Below are 15,982 nucleotides of genomic sequence, written 5' to 3' on the forward strand. Positions count from 1 at the left end.
ATGATGAGATTATTATGCTCTGCCATTACAGTAGTACTTAGGATATGCTTTGAATTATTTACCTTCTGTGATTTCTTTCTCCACCACCATTCCTAGGCGAGCAGCTCCCTCAGCAGAGTTTTCCGTAGACCGGACACGTCACCTGATGTCCTTCCTCACCATGCTCGGGCCCAGCCCAGACTGGAATGTGGGGCTGTCAGGAGAGGACCTCTGTACCAAGGAGTGTGGCTGGGTCCAGAGACTGGAGACGGACCTCATCCCGTGGGATGCAGGCACTGACAGTGGCGTCACATATGAGGTGGTGTATCCTGATTCTACAAGTGTGATCTTTGCTGTTGGTTAGCAAGATCACATAAAAGGTGCCAGGCTAAAGTTAATAACTGTTGATGCAAATGCAAACTCAAAGCTCTTTATACAACTTGCCTCATTCTCCCATTCATACAAGCACTTTTTCTATTTAAGTGTATCTCACATTTGCAAACATTCAACTTGGGAATAGTATGTTTCCCAGGGATATTTGATTGACCCGCCAATGTTACGATAAACAAGTGATTTGCTCTACCTCCTGAGCGACATCCACCCCCGATTGAGGTGATTTCATCCCATGAAAATCTTCTGAGTATCTGGATCATTTTCGCTAAAATTGTGAAATAAGGCATTGGCCTTGGTTGAAAACACTCTCGGAGAACCTTTCTATTTATTTCAAATGTTTTTGCCACTAGAAGACACCTGTAAAGTGTGACAGGCAGAAGAGGCATCGAAGATTTGTCACAGTTTAATGGTGTAATACTCCATGATGTTCTGACCAGACCAAATATTTACATATATTTTTAACACCAGATCAGATGGACTACGCAGTATAATATCTTCAAGTGAATTCTAAGAGATAAAACTGTTTATTGCCTGTTATTAGAAGGTTTAGTGCTGTGCGGCTGTGCTGGCATTAAACAGAATTTATAGCAAATTGCCTCATCACATCACAGCACTCTTGACTTTCACCTGTCTGTTACTCTGAGAGACTTCTTTAGTTTTCTTCATTTTTGGAATGAAAGGTGCTCAGCCATATTAACCCACCGTTTGGAGACTAAAGGGATTTATTTATAGTTTACAAGCTCATGAATAAGCAAGGAGCTTACCCTGCAGAGTGGAGGTGGTAAATACCTTTCAAAAACCTCACTTACATAGAACCAGTCCTCTTTCAACTCACGTCTGTTACTTTGTAAACATGGAAGTGTTTCTTCTTAGTCTTTTATCACATAGTCTCTACCTAAGCGCTCTAACTGACACTGACACTCACATTCATATAATTCAAGGTTTTTGTCTGTATATGCACGTGTATTCGAAGTTATAAAATTAGGGACATTAATAAAAGTGTCGTCAATTTACTCACCATTTTCAAAAGGAAGTATACACAAAGTATACAGTTTCCTCATTAAAAACATGTAACTTTGAGCAGTAGTGAGCTATTTTTGTAACCATGTTCTTTTATTCTGTGTATGAGTCAGCCTTTGTATAAAATGTGGGCTATAACACAAGTAATATATGTAACTATGCATTGCCTAGACCCTGCTGGGGTTTTTTTTGTCCTTAAATAGCACACATTCCAAGCCGATAATGTCTTCTTACTTGGGTAAAAACAATGTATTGTTGTAAAAGTTTTACTACGAGATAATGAATGCATCATCCTGTGCATCAGACATTGAATTCCTGCCACCCACATGCAGACATATGGAGGAACGTAGTCTTCCAGACACTTTCTCATAAACTATACAAAAATGCTTTTGCAGTTTTTGTGTTTGCAGACATTAGTGAAGCTGTTTTTATTGTTTTTTGTTTCTTCCACAAATACAATTTTTTCAACCAAAATGTAAGAAGAAAATGTTTTTTTTTGCATTTTGGTCTTAGTTAGATAATCCAGTGGACATGTAGGAGAAAGTAAGCAGGGAAATGACGTTAAGCAGATGGAAGAAAGCTATTCAGCTTAGCAAATGCGAGGATAATATGAATTCAACCAGTAACCGAGGCAACAGAGTCTTTTGTACATGGTCATTTAAAATAAGCCAACATTGCCAAGCTTGAACTTGATACATTATATTTAAAAGAAAAATCCCCTCTCGCTCCTGCAGGCGGTCTATCCTTTAAGCTCGGGTCCTCTGCCAGAGGCCTGGGAGCTTGAGGGTCCTGCGCAGTGTCTTTGCTGTTCCTACGACTGCGCTCTTCTGGACAGAGATCTCGGATGTTGTTCTTGAGATCTGGTAGAGCCACTTGCCTAGCTTGGGAGTCGCTCACCTAGCGCTCCGATTACCACTGGGACGACTGTTACCTTCACTGAATCGATGTCTCGTTCACTCCTGGCATACAGCTTGATGTCATCCATGTAGAGGAGGTGGCCTACGATTGCATCATTCCACAGTCAGTATCCGTAGCCAGTCTTGTTAATGATCTCATACGGGTTCAGGCCTATGCAGAACAGCAGTGGGGGCTAAGCATCTCCTTGGTAGATCCCGGACTTGATGCTGACTTGTGCTACGGGCTTGAAGTTGGCCTCTAGTGTTGTACGCCACATCCCCATTGAGTTCCTGATGAAGGCTCTCAGGGTCCTGTTGATCTTGTACAGTTCTAGGCATTCCAGGATCCAGCTGTGGGGCATTGAGTCATAGGCCTTCTTGTAATCAATCCAGGCAGTGCACAGATTGGTCAGTCTGGTGTTGCAGCCTTGGGTGACTGTTCTGTCTACCAGTAGCTGGTGTTTTGCTCCTCTGGTATTCTTGCCAATTCCTTTCTGTGCCCTGCTCATGTATTGTAGCCATGTGCCTGATCATTGTCCCGATTCGTGATTGAGGTGTGAGACAAACGACCAGTGGTCCAAGTGAGTCAAAACAATGATTTTATTAAACACACGTGTGGGAAGAAATACACCATCACAATCCTCAGCATAAATCCCCACTAGAAAGCATACTTAAAATGTTTCATATGTCAGGGTGTCACACCCCCTCTTGCGTTAAGCAGATACATAACATGCATAAGTTACAGTAACCACAATTCTTTTGTTGACAACCGTTAGCCACTATGATGCCTGACAGGAGCTGCCATGTGGTACTGAGGTAGGTTTTTGGCTGAACCATGTCAGGGCCTGGTGCTGTCCAACTCTTCCTGCCTTTCTTGGATGTCTGCCACTGTGACGGTTACTGGACCCTGTTCAGGGAGGTTGCTGTGGTCTGCCCCCTGATCCATGGTCCTGGCTGCTGTAGCATTTGTGCTGTACCTCATCAATCTCCAGCTGTGAGAGCAGTTCCTTCTTCCTAATGTTGGAACACTGAGCTACTAGTTGTTTCGCCGTCAATCTGGATCCTGGGTATCTAAGATTCCATAGGTCACTCATGCTATTCATGTAACCCGTTCCTCTCGGATTACTTGTGTAGTAAAATTCCAACAGCACCCTATTTTCATCTCTTACCCACCTATGCCATTTTGTTCCAGAAGCGCACTTCTCATCAGGGTGTCCTGATTCCTCAACACCTGACGCGGACCTTGTTAATCTGGGCGACATCCAAGCCAGTATGGACCCGTACTGGATACAATATATGTACAACTATATCAAAGTGGAGATTTTTTTAATGGCTCTAATTCCTATGTGAAAACATTTGAATTAAAAGTAAAGCTTAAATCATTTCCTGTTAATTTTAACATCTTCTGTGGTGGCAATAAACAACTCTAACATGTAGATGTGCACCTGCAAAGCTCTGCATAGCTCCAACACAGCGCCAAAGCATCACCATGCTAGAGTTATGAAGAGAATCATTAACACTATTGCAGTGGAGATGAGAGTGTAACTTTGTACCTCCTCTAATGGCTTATTTAGTGGTGCTGAATATATTAAAATACATCAAAACAGAACGGTGTTAACTTGAGAGAACACAGAGAATAATTTATTATTGTCACATGTTTTTATCTCCTCACTGAACATGGCAACACATGCTATGACACACACATACCTGGAAACAAAGTATCTCCTATTAAGGGTCTGTTTGAATGGATATAAATGATGCATGGTGAGATCAAACAGAAATGAAGCTGTAGACCAGGTGGTTTATGGGAAAATCTGTGATTCGATAAGATCTTTCACGCCTTTTTTACTTCCCCACCTCTCCATTTTGGAACAGGATGGAAAATCAAAATCAAAAAGCTATTGTGTTGCTATTCATTTTTTTAATTATTCTACTATGAATAAGCCACTTCTGTATTGTTTGCTTCACTCAAGAAGAATTCTGTTGTTCCCGTTTTAAAAGCCTGTTTCACAGACATGCATTCACAATAGGCTGCTATTGGATTAGTATTCTTGTCCCACAAGTAATTGCCATGCCCTAAATATTTGCTGTTTAACTTTAATTACTCTAACCATTCCTCAGTGGAGGACTGGGACTCTCTTCTTTCAGGCATTTTGGATGCACAATATAGGAGAGCAGATGTTTTCCTCTAGGACACCATCTCTTCTTAGACCAAGTGCTTTGCTCAATCCTAATATGGGAGAGTGTGAATAGCTCTCTTTCAGTTCACGACCCGATCTTTAGCCATTGCATATTATTTGGACACGTCCGCTTTCCCCTGATTGTTAAAGAGCCGTCAGAGCTGATTCACCTTTAGATTCACGTTGAAACTCTGTGACATCTACCTAGGGAGATAAAAGTGAAAAGTAAGAGCCCTTTGATTGGGATTTCAGTATAGCAGGTCTGCCTTTAGTTGGGCGATAGCATCTGTCTAGTTTTGCTATGGTGGAATATTTTTGCCCAGAGAGATTGCTAAAAGCATAAAAGAGGGATGCAGCAATCTATATAATGTTTAAACCAATAAAACATCTAAAACATAATAGAAATTAATATCATTAGGTTTGTCAGCGTGTACATGTATTTTGTCACTTATAATATAAATGCTTTATTATTTTTTATAGTTCATGTTAAACACCTTATAAGCTCATCGACACCCTTTCTTCTGCCTCTTTTAGTCACCAAACAAGCCCACCGTTCCTCAGGAGAAGATCCGACCTCTGACCAGTTTGGACCACCTCCAGAGCCCGTTCTATGACCCAGAGGGCGGAGCAATCACCCCTGTGGCCAGGGTAGTGGTGGAACGCATTGCTAGAAAGGTAAAAATTTCATCTGTGTGAATGTGTTTAGGGCTTCAAATAAACACAACTATACATTGCAGCTTTTTACTGTGGTGAGACCTTTAAGGGACCGATTCTTACACTGATGTTTAATATAAAAATTTGGCAGAAACAGATGCCAATAGCGATTTTGGCTCTTATCTATTTTACGTGTACTATTTTATGTGTACTTTCACGCCTAACTTATTTCATGTTGAAATAAGGGAAGTTTGAATCCCAACCACAAATAAAGGCACACAGTTTAATTCATAGGAAATTATGTGAAATTCTACTGTGGTTGATGCCTTTGCTGTAGATGGTTAAACTTTAAAGTTAACATAAAAAAAGTTTTGAATCTGACTAATAAAAATGCCAGTCACACACACACACAGCCATCAGTGAGCTTTTTATGTTAATTGTGGGATTTGTTAGAATCTGAGTTTGTGTTGTAATAATGGTTAGCAAAGCCAGTGAAGGTCAGCAGATGACAAACCTGCTTGCAAATTAGCTCACCAGCACAGGTACTAGTCTCGCCTCATGTGGCCCATGCAGTTTTTCCACTGCTTTTTGAAGTATCATAAAGCATCTTTGCATTCCCATGCAAAGATACTTCACTGCAGTGAAGATACTGAAGTATCTATGCATGACAATTAAAATTATCCCTAATTACAGGGACCTTTGCTGGACCTTGTTTTAGCTCCTTTTCCCTCCCTTTAGGCCAACCTTTTTCCTGATTGGCTGGCCCTCATAAACAAAAGATTTCAGGAGTAGGTGGGCGGCTGTGAGTGTGAGATCTCACTGAGATCATAGAGAGCCAAGTATAGAAAAACTTTTTGAAATGAAGTACTTTGAAGTAATTTATTATTTAAAATTCATATAGTACGTACATACACAGCAGAAAAAAAGGTAAATGAATAAGCGGTCTGCCTTAAATTAGTGTTATTCATCCTATGTTAAACTACTATTTTTAACTTCAGAAATAAAGTCTCAAAGTCACGCTTTGTCAACATGCTTTTTGATAGTGTTTAAGTGTGTGGTCACATCTTTCCTCGTGTGCACAGGGGGAGCAATGTAATGTGGTCCCCGACACCATAGATGACATAGTAGCAGATATCGGACAAGAGGAGAAGGAGACAGGTAAACACACACTCACATACATTCTTTCCTAATTAAAGTTGTTCAGGGAAAGACCCCAAACAAGACATAGTAGATTACCTGAGAGCCTCAGTGTTTAACTAATTATTCAAACCCCATGATTATAAGATATTGCATTCCTGTGCTTTGAACTTGCCTCTTTGTTCGCAAAACTTTTACTTTAACTATTAAACCTTGTTCCTGGCAAAATGAGCAGCCACAATAGGGATTCAGTGTCTTCAGATTATCAAGGACGCACGCACAGCTCATTACAGACACAACTGGTATCATCTGAGACTCAGATGGAAGGTCACATAGTCATAACACACATCTGCCAGGGCTTTGTCTCCACCCTGCTGTGTGCAGGTGGGCGCCCCACAGCTCCAGACCCCCACAGTTGCGTCTGGAGCAAGCCCTGCCCTTATCAAACATACCTGATATTCTGTGATGCAGCAGAGATGCTTTCAGTCTGGACACTGATGGCTGAGGCTCTGCACATGAAAGCTGTTTGTGAGAGTTAACTGTTTGGCATAAAGTCATAAGACGTTCATTATGACAGTTATGACAGTAGTTTTATTTAACCATTAAACTTTATAGAAAAGACAGTAAAGTTATGTGAAAAAGTTTTCACAGGACTCTGTTGCGTCTTCTACAAATTGTTAAGAAGGAGAATTAAGATGATAAGTAGAAGCAAGGTGTTGCTATTTAAATCAACCTGATTACGAGGTTTGCCTTCCTCTGTAAAAGCACAGGTTTTTGTTTTAATTCAGACTCTACAGGACTCAGTCTGGATGTTAAATCTTAAAGTTCATGATAGTAGGAAAAAGAAACATCAGCATCTGGACAAACCACAAGCCTTTTGTAACAATGTCCTTTGGACAGATGAGACCAAAGTAGAGATATTTGGCCAGAATGCACAGCACCACGTTTGGAGCAACCCAAACACAGCATTTCAGCAGAAATGTCTAGTATCAACTGTCAGCACGGTGGTGGAGGGGTGATGATTTGAGATTCTTTTGTAACCACACGACCTGGGCAGCTTGCAGTCATTGAACATAAATTCCTCTGGACGCCAAAGTATTCCAGAGTCAAATATGAGGCCATCTGTCCAACAGCTTGTTCCAAACAGGACGATGATCCCAGACACAGCAACAAATTTACAACACAATAGCTGACAAAGAATTCAATTACCCAATCGAAGTCCAGACCTAAATTGAAGTGCTGTGATGGTACACAGATGCCTGTGGTACCTGTCATGTTTGGGTCAAATCTAATAGATTTACAAATTAAAACACTCATAAATATTGTGTTTTACGTCTGATTGCCTCAAGGCCTTATGACATCCTGCACACTTTGCACTTGAACATTTAAAAAAGTGATGATCACCCCTTTTGTTGAATTTTGAGTGTTTTAATCAACCTTGTTGCATCTGTGGTGTTCATAGGAAATGAATGGGAACTGAACGACCAAATGAAAGACCCACTGAACTGAATTTGGTGGTGAAAAATGTTTGTTATGCTAATTTAAGAGCTATTAAAACAAACTGGTCAAATTTGACCAGACCACTAAAGTAAGGGGTGGGGACCACAACTGAGAGGTTGTCCCCAGTCCACCTCTGTCCCAGTCCACATCAAATGACTGACTCAACTTTGTAAAGAAGAGTGGGCCAAAATTTCTCCTCAACGATGTGAGAGACTAATAAAAGTTGTATAAAAAAATGACTTCCACTTTCAAATTTGAGATGCCCGTCAATCAAAATGAGATCTAGATGAATGTAAGTGGCTGCACGGAGGGTGTTTCTTTTTTTCCACCCAGTGTACAGTTATTAAGGAGGAAATTACAGAAAGGAGGCTGTAAATATGTTTTCAGTGCTGTTTTAAATGGCAGTCTGTAAGGACTGACACATGTTTGTAGACACTGAAGCAGTTTTTCAGATCCAGAGGTTACTGCCTGCTGTAACCTGTTTTTTAAATCCTGTTTTTTAATGGTTTAACGGTTTTTAGCCCATATATGGGTTGTCGCATGACATTGTTTATGGTGCGCGTAGATGTTTTAGCCTATTTCTACTAGAAGTGGCTTTGAGAAGAGGGAAGGTTTTTGCCCACACAGCAGAATTCTTAACAAGGATCTCCTGCCACCTAATGAATGTCTTCCTCAGTCAGTCATGAGCCATTTGCTTCTTTCCCCTCCTCTGTTCCGCTACCTGTCCTCGCTTTCTCCCTTATCTCTGCATGAGATGACACTACAGAGACGAGTATCTATTTGGGTTGATCCCCCAGGTCCACCTGAAGCTTTGACGCTTTTGCTTACACATCAGCTCAACGCTCCTCTTACCTTCCGCTTAGTGTCGGCAGTTCCTTTCTTCCCTCATTCTCCTGTCATTACACTTTATCCCAGAGAATTGGACCCACTCACGTTTGTCTCTGTGGCCTGGCAGTATATTCTCTCTCGCCTCTCGTCTCATTTTCTCTGCCTTTCTGAAGCCCTGAGGGAGCATTATTAATTGAAGCCAGTACCCCTGCTACTTCTTATAGCTCTGCTATCACTGATAATTGGACAGGACATTCACAAATCACACTCCTCTCCAGCTTCTCCCTTCAGCTCCTTTCTCTCCCCCTCAGATGTCACTTTGTGGCCTCTTGTGGTCGACTACCTGTGGTAATCACCTTTGGATGCAGTTTTTATACAATCAATGTCAGTGCAGTCCCTCATCCCTCACCCCTCCCACTGCATGTGACAAATGACTTCAGCAACTTTGCTGGAGTGAAAAGGAAAATTAAGTTTTGCAAAAGAAAATTTATTTGCTGAAAAAAATGAAATTATTCTTCTCCCAGTCATCCCGATCTTTCTCTCGTAGATGACACACCTGAGACGTGCATCTACTCAGGATGGTCTCCCTGGTCAGCTTGTAGCAGCTCTACATGTGAAAAAGGTCGCCGGATGAGACAAAGGATGCTGAAGGCCCAGCTGGATCTCAGCGTGCCGTGTCCCCACACTCAAGATTTCCAGCCCTGCATGGGCCCAGGATGCAGCAGAGAGGGTAAACACACACACACAGACACACACAGGTATTATTTGACAGATAACTCATGCAAATACACTCTGCAGTTTTTAAATGGCAGTTTCATTTATTAAGGGAAGAACATTATTCAAGCCTACCTGACTCTGTGTGATAAAAGTAATTTGTTAACTCATGAATTAAATGTGACTAACCACTTTTTTTCTTACTTTCACTAGCTGCACCTAAGACTGATTACTGTCACTTGAACCGAATCTAACAAAGTAAAGTAGGTTAAAAAGAATCCCTAAAAGCAACACATAATACCACAATCGAAAGAAACAGCTGAGAATATTTAAGTTTGAGATGTAGTGCTCAAGTTTTCTTGTGGTTTCTCTGAGCACCGCTCCGACCTTGGAGTGAATTTGCAAGGACGTGAATACCTGGGAAGATTGTAGCATTGCGTCAACACACCCTTAAATTCTTCACACCAGCAAACTGCAAAAGCTTTAGCTTTTATAGAGATCATCACACTTACTGATGATCAGTTAATCAGGCGCATGTGATTAGCAGCACCTGACTGCTACTTAATACTGCAACGAAAACAGAGTGTTTGGGTTTGCTTAGATTTTCACAGCACTTCGCGGAGTTCTGTTTTTTTTTTTCACATGGCTGCATATATTGGGGGGAAATATTTATTTAAACTCCTGTTTTAATTTGTAAGTTTGCTGACTTACAAAGAAGTGAACAGTCTCAAATTTTTATGGTAGTTTCATTCTATGGCCCAGAATAGATTACATAAAAGTTTTAAATTGATTTGCATGTCATTAAGTGAAATAAGATCCCCAAGCAAAGCATAACTAGTAAATAGGGATGGGTATCGTTTAGGTTTTATCTGATACCAGTACCAAACCGGTACTTTTGAAACAGTGCCGGTGCTTAAATGGTGCTCAAACCGGTGCTTAAAGAATGGAGAACACAAACTTTGTTCTAAAACGTCTTATGTTTAGCTGTTTTTTTGTAAAAAGATAACAATGTTAGCCTTTTCTGCAGCTAGAGGGCACATATTGTATCACTCTTGGCTGGAAGCAGTGCTTAAACAATGGAAAAAACACAAACTTTGTCCAAAAACCTCTCATGTTTAGCTGTTTTCCACTTTTTCTTTGGTCATTTTAGCCTTTTTGGCCAGGGTGAAGGGAGCATCTGCCATCAAACAAGAAGACAGCAGCATGTAACTACGACGATGTTTGCTAGTTCACCTTACATACATTAATTTAATAACGTGGTTAGCCTACTCAACGTAAATTACACAGAACAACATTAAGCTACTCACGCAGAGAAGAACGGCTGCTGCCATCATCATCATTTCTGCTACACTGGCAGGGCTCGGGGCCAGGACTCTACTCTTCGGGTTCTTGGGGGATGTTGCTAACTCCGGGTCCGATAACAGGCACCACACCCGCAGTAGGTGTGGTGCCTGTTATCGGCCAGATTTATTTCAGTAAATATCGGGTGACTGTAGCTCAGGAGCAGGTCAAATATTGATTGGAAGCTTGGTGGTTCGATCCCTGGCTCCTCCAGTCTGCATGTCAAGTATCCTTGGGCAAGATACTAACCCCAAGTTGCTCTCTGATGCATCCATCGGAGTGTGAATGTGTGCGAATGTTGTTAGAAAAGCACTCAGTTTAGAGACAGTACTTGTGTGATTGGGTGAATGTGGCATGTTGTATACAGCACTTTGTGCACTCCGGGAGAGTAAAAAAGCGCTATATAAGAATCAGTCCATTTAAATAATATTTATACATTTGTGTAGAAGGACCTCTAATAACCCTGACAAAATGCAAATGCACATCATTTTTCATCTTCCTTATTAAATTTAAAGTAACTGCTTTTGAATTCCTTCTGAGGACGGCCAAAAGAGAAGATTTTTACCTACTAAAGAGCCCTGATTCTACAATTCTACAAATAACGTTATAAAAATGATCTAAAATACGAATTCAGAAGTAAAAAAAAAGATGTCCTTCACAGTGTGGAAAATAGACATTTATTTCATTTATTTGTTTTCTCCTACTGTAAAAGTTAAGAGCAACTCTTGAGTGGCACTAATTTAGATTTCTTTAATGTCTTTAAATTGTGACACCATTACTTTTAATTAAATACCTTCTTATACAGTAAATTAGGCATTTTAATTAAACATCGTCCATCTGTTTTTGACACGTCTGCCCACATGCTGTGACAGCAGAATAATTACATTTCTATATTCTCTCCAAACACATGCAGCACACGTCAAAACAAGCTTAAATTGTTCTGTTAAAGCTAATAAGAACAACTGGAGGACTGTTTAAGTATCTGTGCAACACAACTAAATGAACTCCCTCTAAAAAATCATATGTGCTTTTAGAGTTTTGGACTTCTGGCTTCCAGTATGATCTTGTTATTGGTCCTTTAAGCCAGTACAACAGAAACAAAAGATTTAAAAAATTAAAAAACATTTCTGTTATATAATGTCTGTTTATTTTTGTGTTTATTGTTATATTCTCGACCCTTGTTTCATTTCAAAAAGGTACGTTATGACTAGTAAGTTTGCCACAAGCCAAATCAGCATTGTTTGTGTCTTCCTGCTGCCCCCTAGTGTAAAATAAATTAAAAGTTGCTGTTAATTCCTTGAGTGACATAAATCGGCTCAAATCTCAGTTTCAATCTGATCTTCAACTAAATGTACTACTGCAGTGAACACATTCACAAATCCTTTAAGCATCTTTTAACCAAGTTATCAACATAAATTACGATCTGTAATAATAAATAAATATAAATTTGTCAGGTGTTAAGATCCCCAGTATGTAAAATGGCACTAATAATGCTGATAGTGTATTTATAAGGCCAAATGGTATTTAGTTTGCGACTTTCTTGGGTCCAAAAGTTTGAATAGAGATTTCAGGTTAACCACAATTTTGAAATTTCATTCAGTTGTTAAAATTATTAAAATTTATTAAAGATGCTAAAGTGTAATTTTTGAACTCTGATTAATCACTAAATCACTAAAATTCCAAAAATGTTAGGACACTGTGTAAAAAGTAACTATAAAGAATTCAACGATTAAAGTCCAAACTGTACTCACAAAAGAACAAATATTTAAACTGAGACATTTACTTATGTCATAAAATATATTGGTTTATTTTGAATTTTATGACCGCAACATGTCTCCAAAGTTGGGATACGGAAACAATGTAAATGAAAATGTAAGTGGTACTGAAAACCAACTCATTAGCTTAACTGGCAACAGGTCAGTAACATGACTGGGTGTAAAAAGAGCATCTCAGAGAGGCAGTTTCCTCTTTGCTTTATGCACATCCACATTGTGCCTTTGCAGATGGTCAAGCTGCCAATCAGTGCTGAAAGGTATATACAGGTTTTAGAGGATATGCTCCCATCCAGACATCATTTACATGGATGTCTGTGTGTATTTCAGCCAGAATGAAAACTAAGACAAAGAAGACTCAGTGCTGTTGAAAAGCTAGAATCCTGTATCAGAAAAGAATGAACTGTTGCTAACTGTGGTTAAACAGTTAGCAGGTGTTTTCTTGACATTTTACACAGGTTGTATAACCAGAGTTATATTCATTGATGTTAAATTGTTAAGCATTTTCAACCTGTGCTCTACGACAGCAATAATCAAAGCAGCCAACACTCACTTGTCTTCTGCACCCAGAGGAAAGCTGGGGAGTGCTGAACTGTTTTTTACCTCACTCTGCTCCACATCATAAAACCTTAGCAAAACCAGTATGTTGGCATGGCTACACATCAGTGCCCCCTTAAAATGGTAATGCCAGATAGATAAGTTGGTTTCTCGTGGCTGGTTCGGAAAAATAAATCTCATGTCCGATGGAATAGAAATTGTAATGTAAGTGACTGAATGTATAACTAACATGACAACAGCCATTTTTAAAAATGCTTCAACAAACTAATGAGTCTCTTCTCTTCACAATTTCAAATTCAGTCTGTTAAAAAAGCTCATCACACTATTCAAAGTTTAGCTTTAGCAGGAAGTTTTTGTATTCTGTAAAGGTGTCCTGACCTAAAAAACACAAGTGAAATGCATTTGTGTTCCCCTGAAGAGAGGGCAGAGACCTCACTACAGGAAACCTGGACACTACACCACCTGGGCTCATTGCTTTTTCTCTTTGCCATTAAGCCGAGTCATCATTTCACAGCTACGACATTGACTACTCTGGCTCTCAGCCTCATCACGGGAATTTTCAGCTTGTTTCAAGTGGACCTAAACCTAAACTTAATAGCGACGAAGTTAAAAATATAATAATACACAAACAATAATTACAGAAATTAACAGAGCAACGACACGTGGAATGTCACAGTCACAAATTGTACTAAATGAATCAAAACACAATTTTGTAATATTACATTAAAAAAAGTTTGCATTTCCTGTGTCCTAATCCTTTTAGAGTTTGAGACATTAAAATCGGATCAACAAGAGGGGCAATCAGTGAACCCTCGAAATAAGCAGATTAAAGCTTCGCTATTTATCTTATTCCAAAAACAAAACGCACTCAGTGACTCTGGGTGGTTCATTGTGGCTTAAACCAATTGAATTTTGTTCCCTTGGTTATATTTCACAGCCCGGTGAAATTATTTTCTACCTAAATTCCATTGTGACAGTTTAGGTTATTGTTATGAGGGATTACTGTGCGCTTATGGAAGGAAACAGGTGGCACCTTTGTCATTAAAAAGTGAATCTCCAGCTAGCTACTATGAAAGCTCCATTTGAGAAAAAGGCCACGCATATCTGAAGATATGTTTATATAGTTTCATCAAGGGAATATGTGACAAAATACAGGAAATCCCTAATCACACAGAGTAAACACAGGTAATTGGATACCCTAATTACTTCACTCAAACATAAAAGATTATGTGGATCAGGTCTTGGTGCCGGATGGCCTGCTGCATCCAGGATACTTAAATCAGGATTTGATTGTGTTTATCTCTAAAAGAAATCAAAGCACCGTGCTTTCACTCTTATGTTAAAGCTAATAAGAGCAAGTGGAGGATTGTGTATGTGCGGGAAGCCAATTATCAGTCTGACACAAAGTGAGGGCCCACACACACAAACATATTTACTAAACTGGCAGTTCACGCTAATCTAGGTTATCAAATTACTTTCAACTTTTTCCACATTTCTTTCCTCCTACTCTCAGTTTCTCTTTCTTCTTGCCAAATGAGAAACTTTTTCGTCTGATTTCAGTCAGAGTTGATGGACCTTTGCTTAAAAAAAATGACAGCAAGCACACAAATGAGCAGAAAACTTCGGAAGTTTGCTTTTACCCGTTTTTCGGTGAAGTTGTCAGTTTGGAACAAATACTGGGAGGCAGTAAAGTCAGCGCCTGTCTGCTCCCCACCCACCTCCTCGCTCTTCTTCTTTTGCTCCCAGGATGTCTACAAGGCCTCAAACTAGTGAAGCTCCAGCTGTTCAAGGCTCAACAAGCCTCTAACACACACATGCACACACTTCCACCCCTCACTACTCCTCTTATTGATTACCAGCCAGCAACATGGATAGCTTTTTGTTCCTGAGCGCCTCTCCTTTGTTTTCATTTAGCGCTCCGTTAGTGTGCAGTGGGAGATGGATAATTGCAGGGTTCATGCTGGGGCTGGATAGAGGCCGCCTCCAAGGGTGATTAATATTCCTGGGAAATATTTTGGCTCTCTAGAGGCCTCATCCAAGCTTCAAATACCTGTATCTTTTATTAATGATTCACTTAGCTGTGCTTTATTAGGCCACCTCTGATAAGTAACACTATTCTCAGTTTGGTAGGAGGCTTATACATTTCCAAAAAGAAGAAAAAAAGAAAAACCCATGCTAAGTTGCTTGAAGTTCATTCGTTCCTTCTTTTAAAAAAATTCTTACAAAACGATCTCTTTGTATCTGACTCCCTTTTGTCACTTTTGAGTCACTGTCTTAGTCGCTATTCTCAGAAGAGGTGTTGGAACAAGATGGCTCATACAGCGTCTCTCTGTAAGTGAAGAACAGGGAGATCCCGAAGCACCATTCTGGCTAATAGTGATAAAATATACCAGAGTGGATCCTTGTTAAGTTCGAGAAGCTGCAGTTCACTTTTCAGCTGATACACAGCGAGGTCATACATATTGACTTCCGCTCCCTGAAGGCCCCTGCTGTGAATAAGACTGTCCCTCAGGCAACTCGCCTTATTAAAAGAGAGTTAAGGCAGTGTCCGAGGAAGGGCTTTTTTAAAAGTGACACTTTCAACTCTGAGATGACTGAACAGGCTGAAACCTAAGCAGCTGTGGGGGGATTCTGGTTTGGTGTGTAGAGAGAGAATCCTGTGACTCAAGTGCTCCTGTATGGAGTCTTTTTGATGAGGACCTCTTGACTGAGATAGTGAAGCTGAAATAGCTCACTTGGGAGAGTGCTAGACTGAAGATCTGAAGGTCCCATTCCAATACTGGGTTTTAGCAGCGGAAAGGCTGCTTCTGCAGAAGGCACAGGTGGGACAATAAAACACGTTTCCTGCTGAAATTACTTTTCTTTGCATGGAAATGTTGGGAATTTTTGAGTCTTTTTTCCGCAATGGTTTAAATCTTCTAGGATAAAATGTAAAACATCTAAAGAAGCTGACATTTCAAAAGCATCTTCTGAAAAAATGAAATGCAGTGATTTGCTTAAAATTTAGGAG

General features: G+C 40.0%; 1 protein-coding gene across 1 annotated transcript in view; it reads left to right on the forward strand.

Moving 5' to 3' along the window:
• Positions 1-15,982, forward strand: part of spon1b (spondin 1b) — a 112,808-nt gene that overhangs the window by 83,694 nt on the left and 13,132 nt on the right. Inside the window, exons 8-11 of the mRNA XM_005928359.3 lie at positions 97-298; positions 5,003-5,143; positions 6,205-6,280; positions 9,135-9,317. Of these exons, the coding sequence (XP_005928421.1) occupies positions 97-298; positions 5,003-5,143; positions 6,205-6,280; positions 9,135-9,317 (602 nt within the window). The remainder of the gene's footprint in view (positions 1-96; positions 299-5,002; positions 5,144-6,204; positions 6,281-9,134; positions 9,318-15,982) is intronic.

Source organism: Haplochromis burtoni, unplaced genomic scaffold (genome assembly GCF_018398535.1).
Source record: "Haplochromis burtoni strain Fernald_Lab_line unplaced genomic scaffold, NCSU_Asbu1 Contig_112, whole genome shotgun sequence".
Taxonomy (NCBI): Eukaryota; Metazoa; Chordata; class Actinopteri; order Cichliformes; family Cichlidae; genus Haplochromis; species Haplochromis burtoni.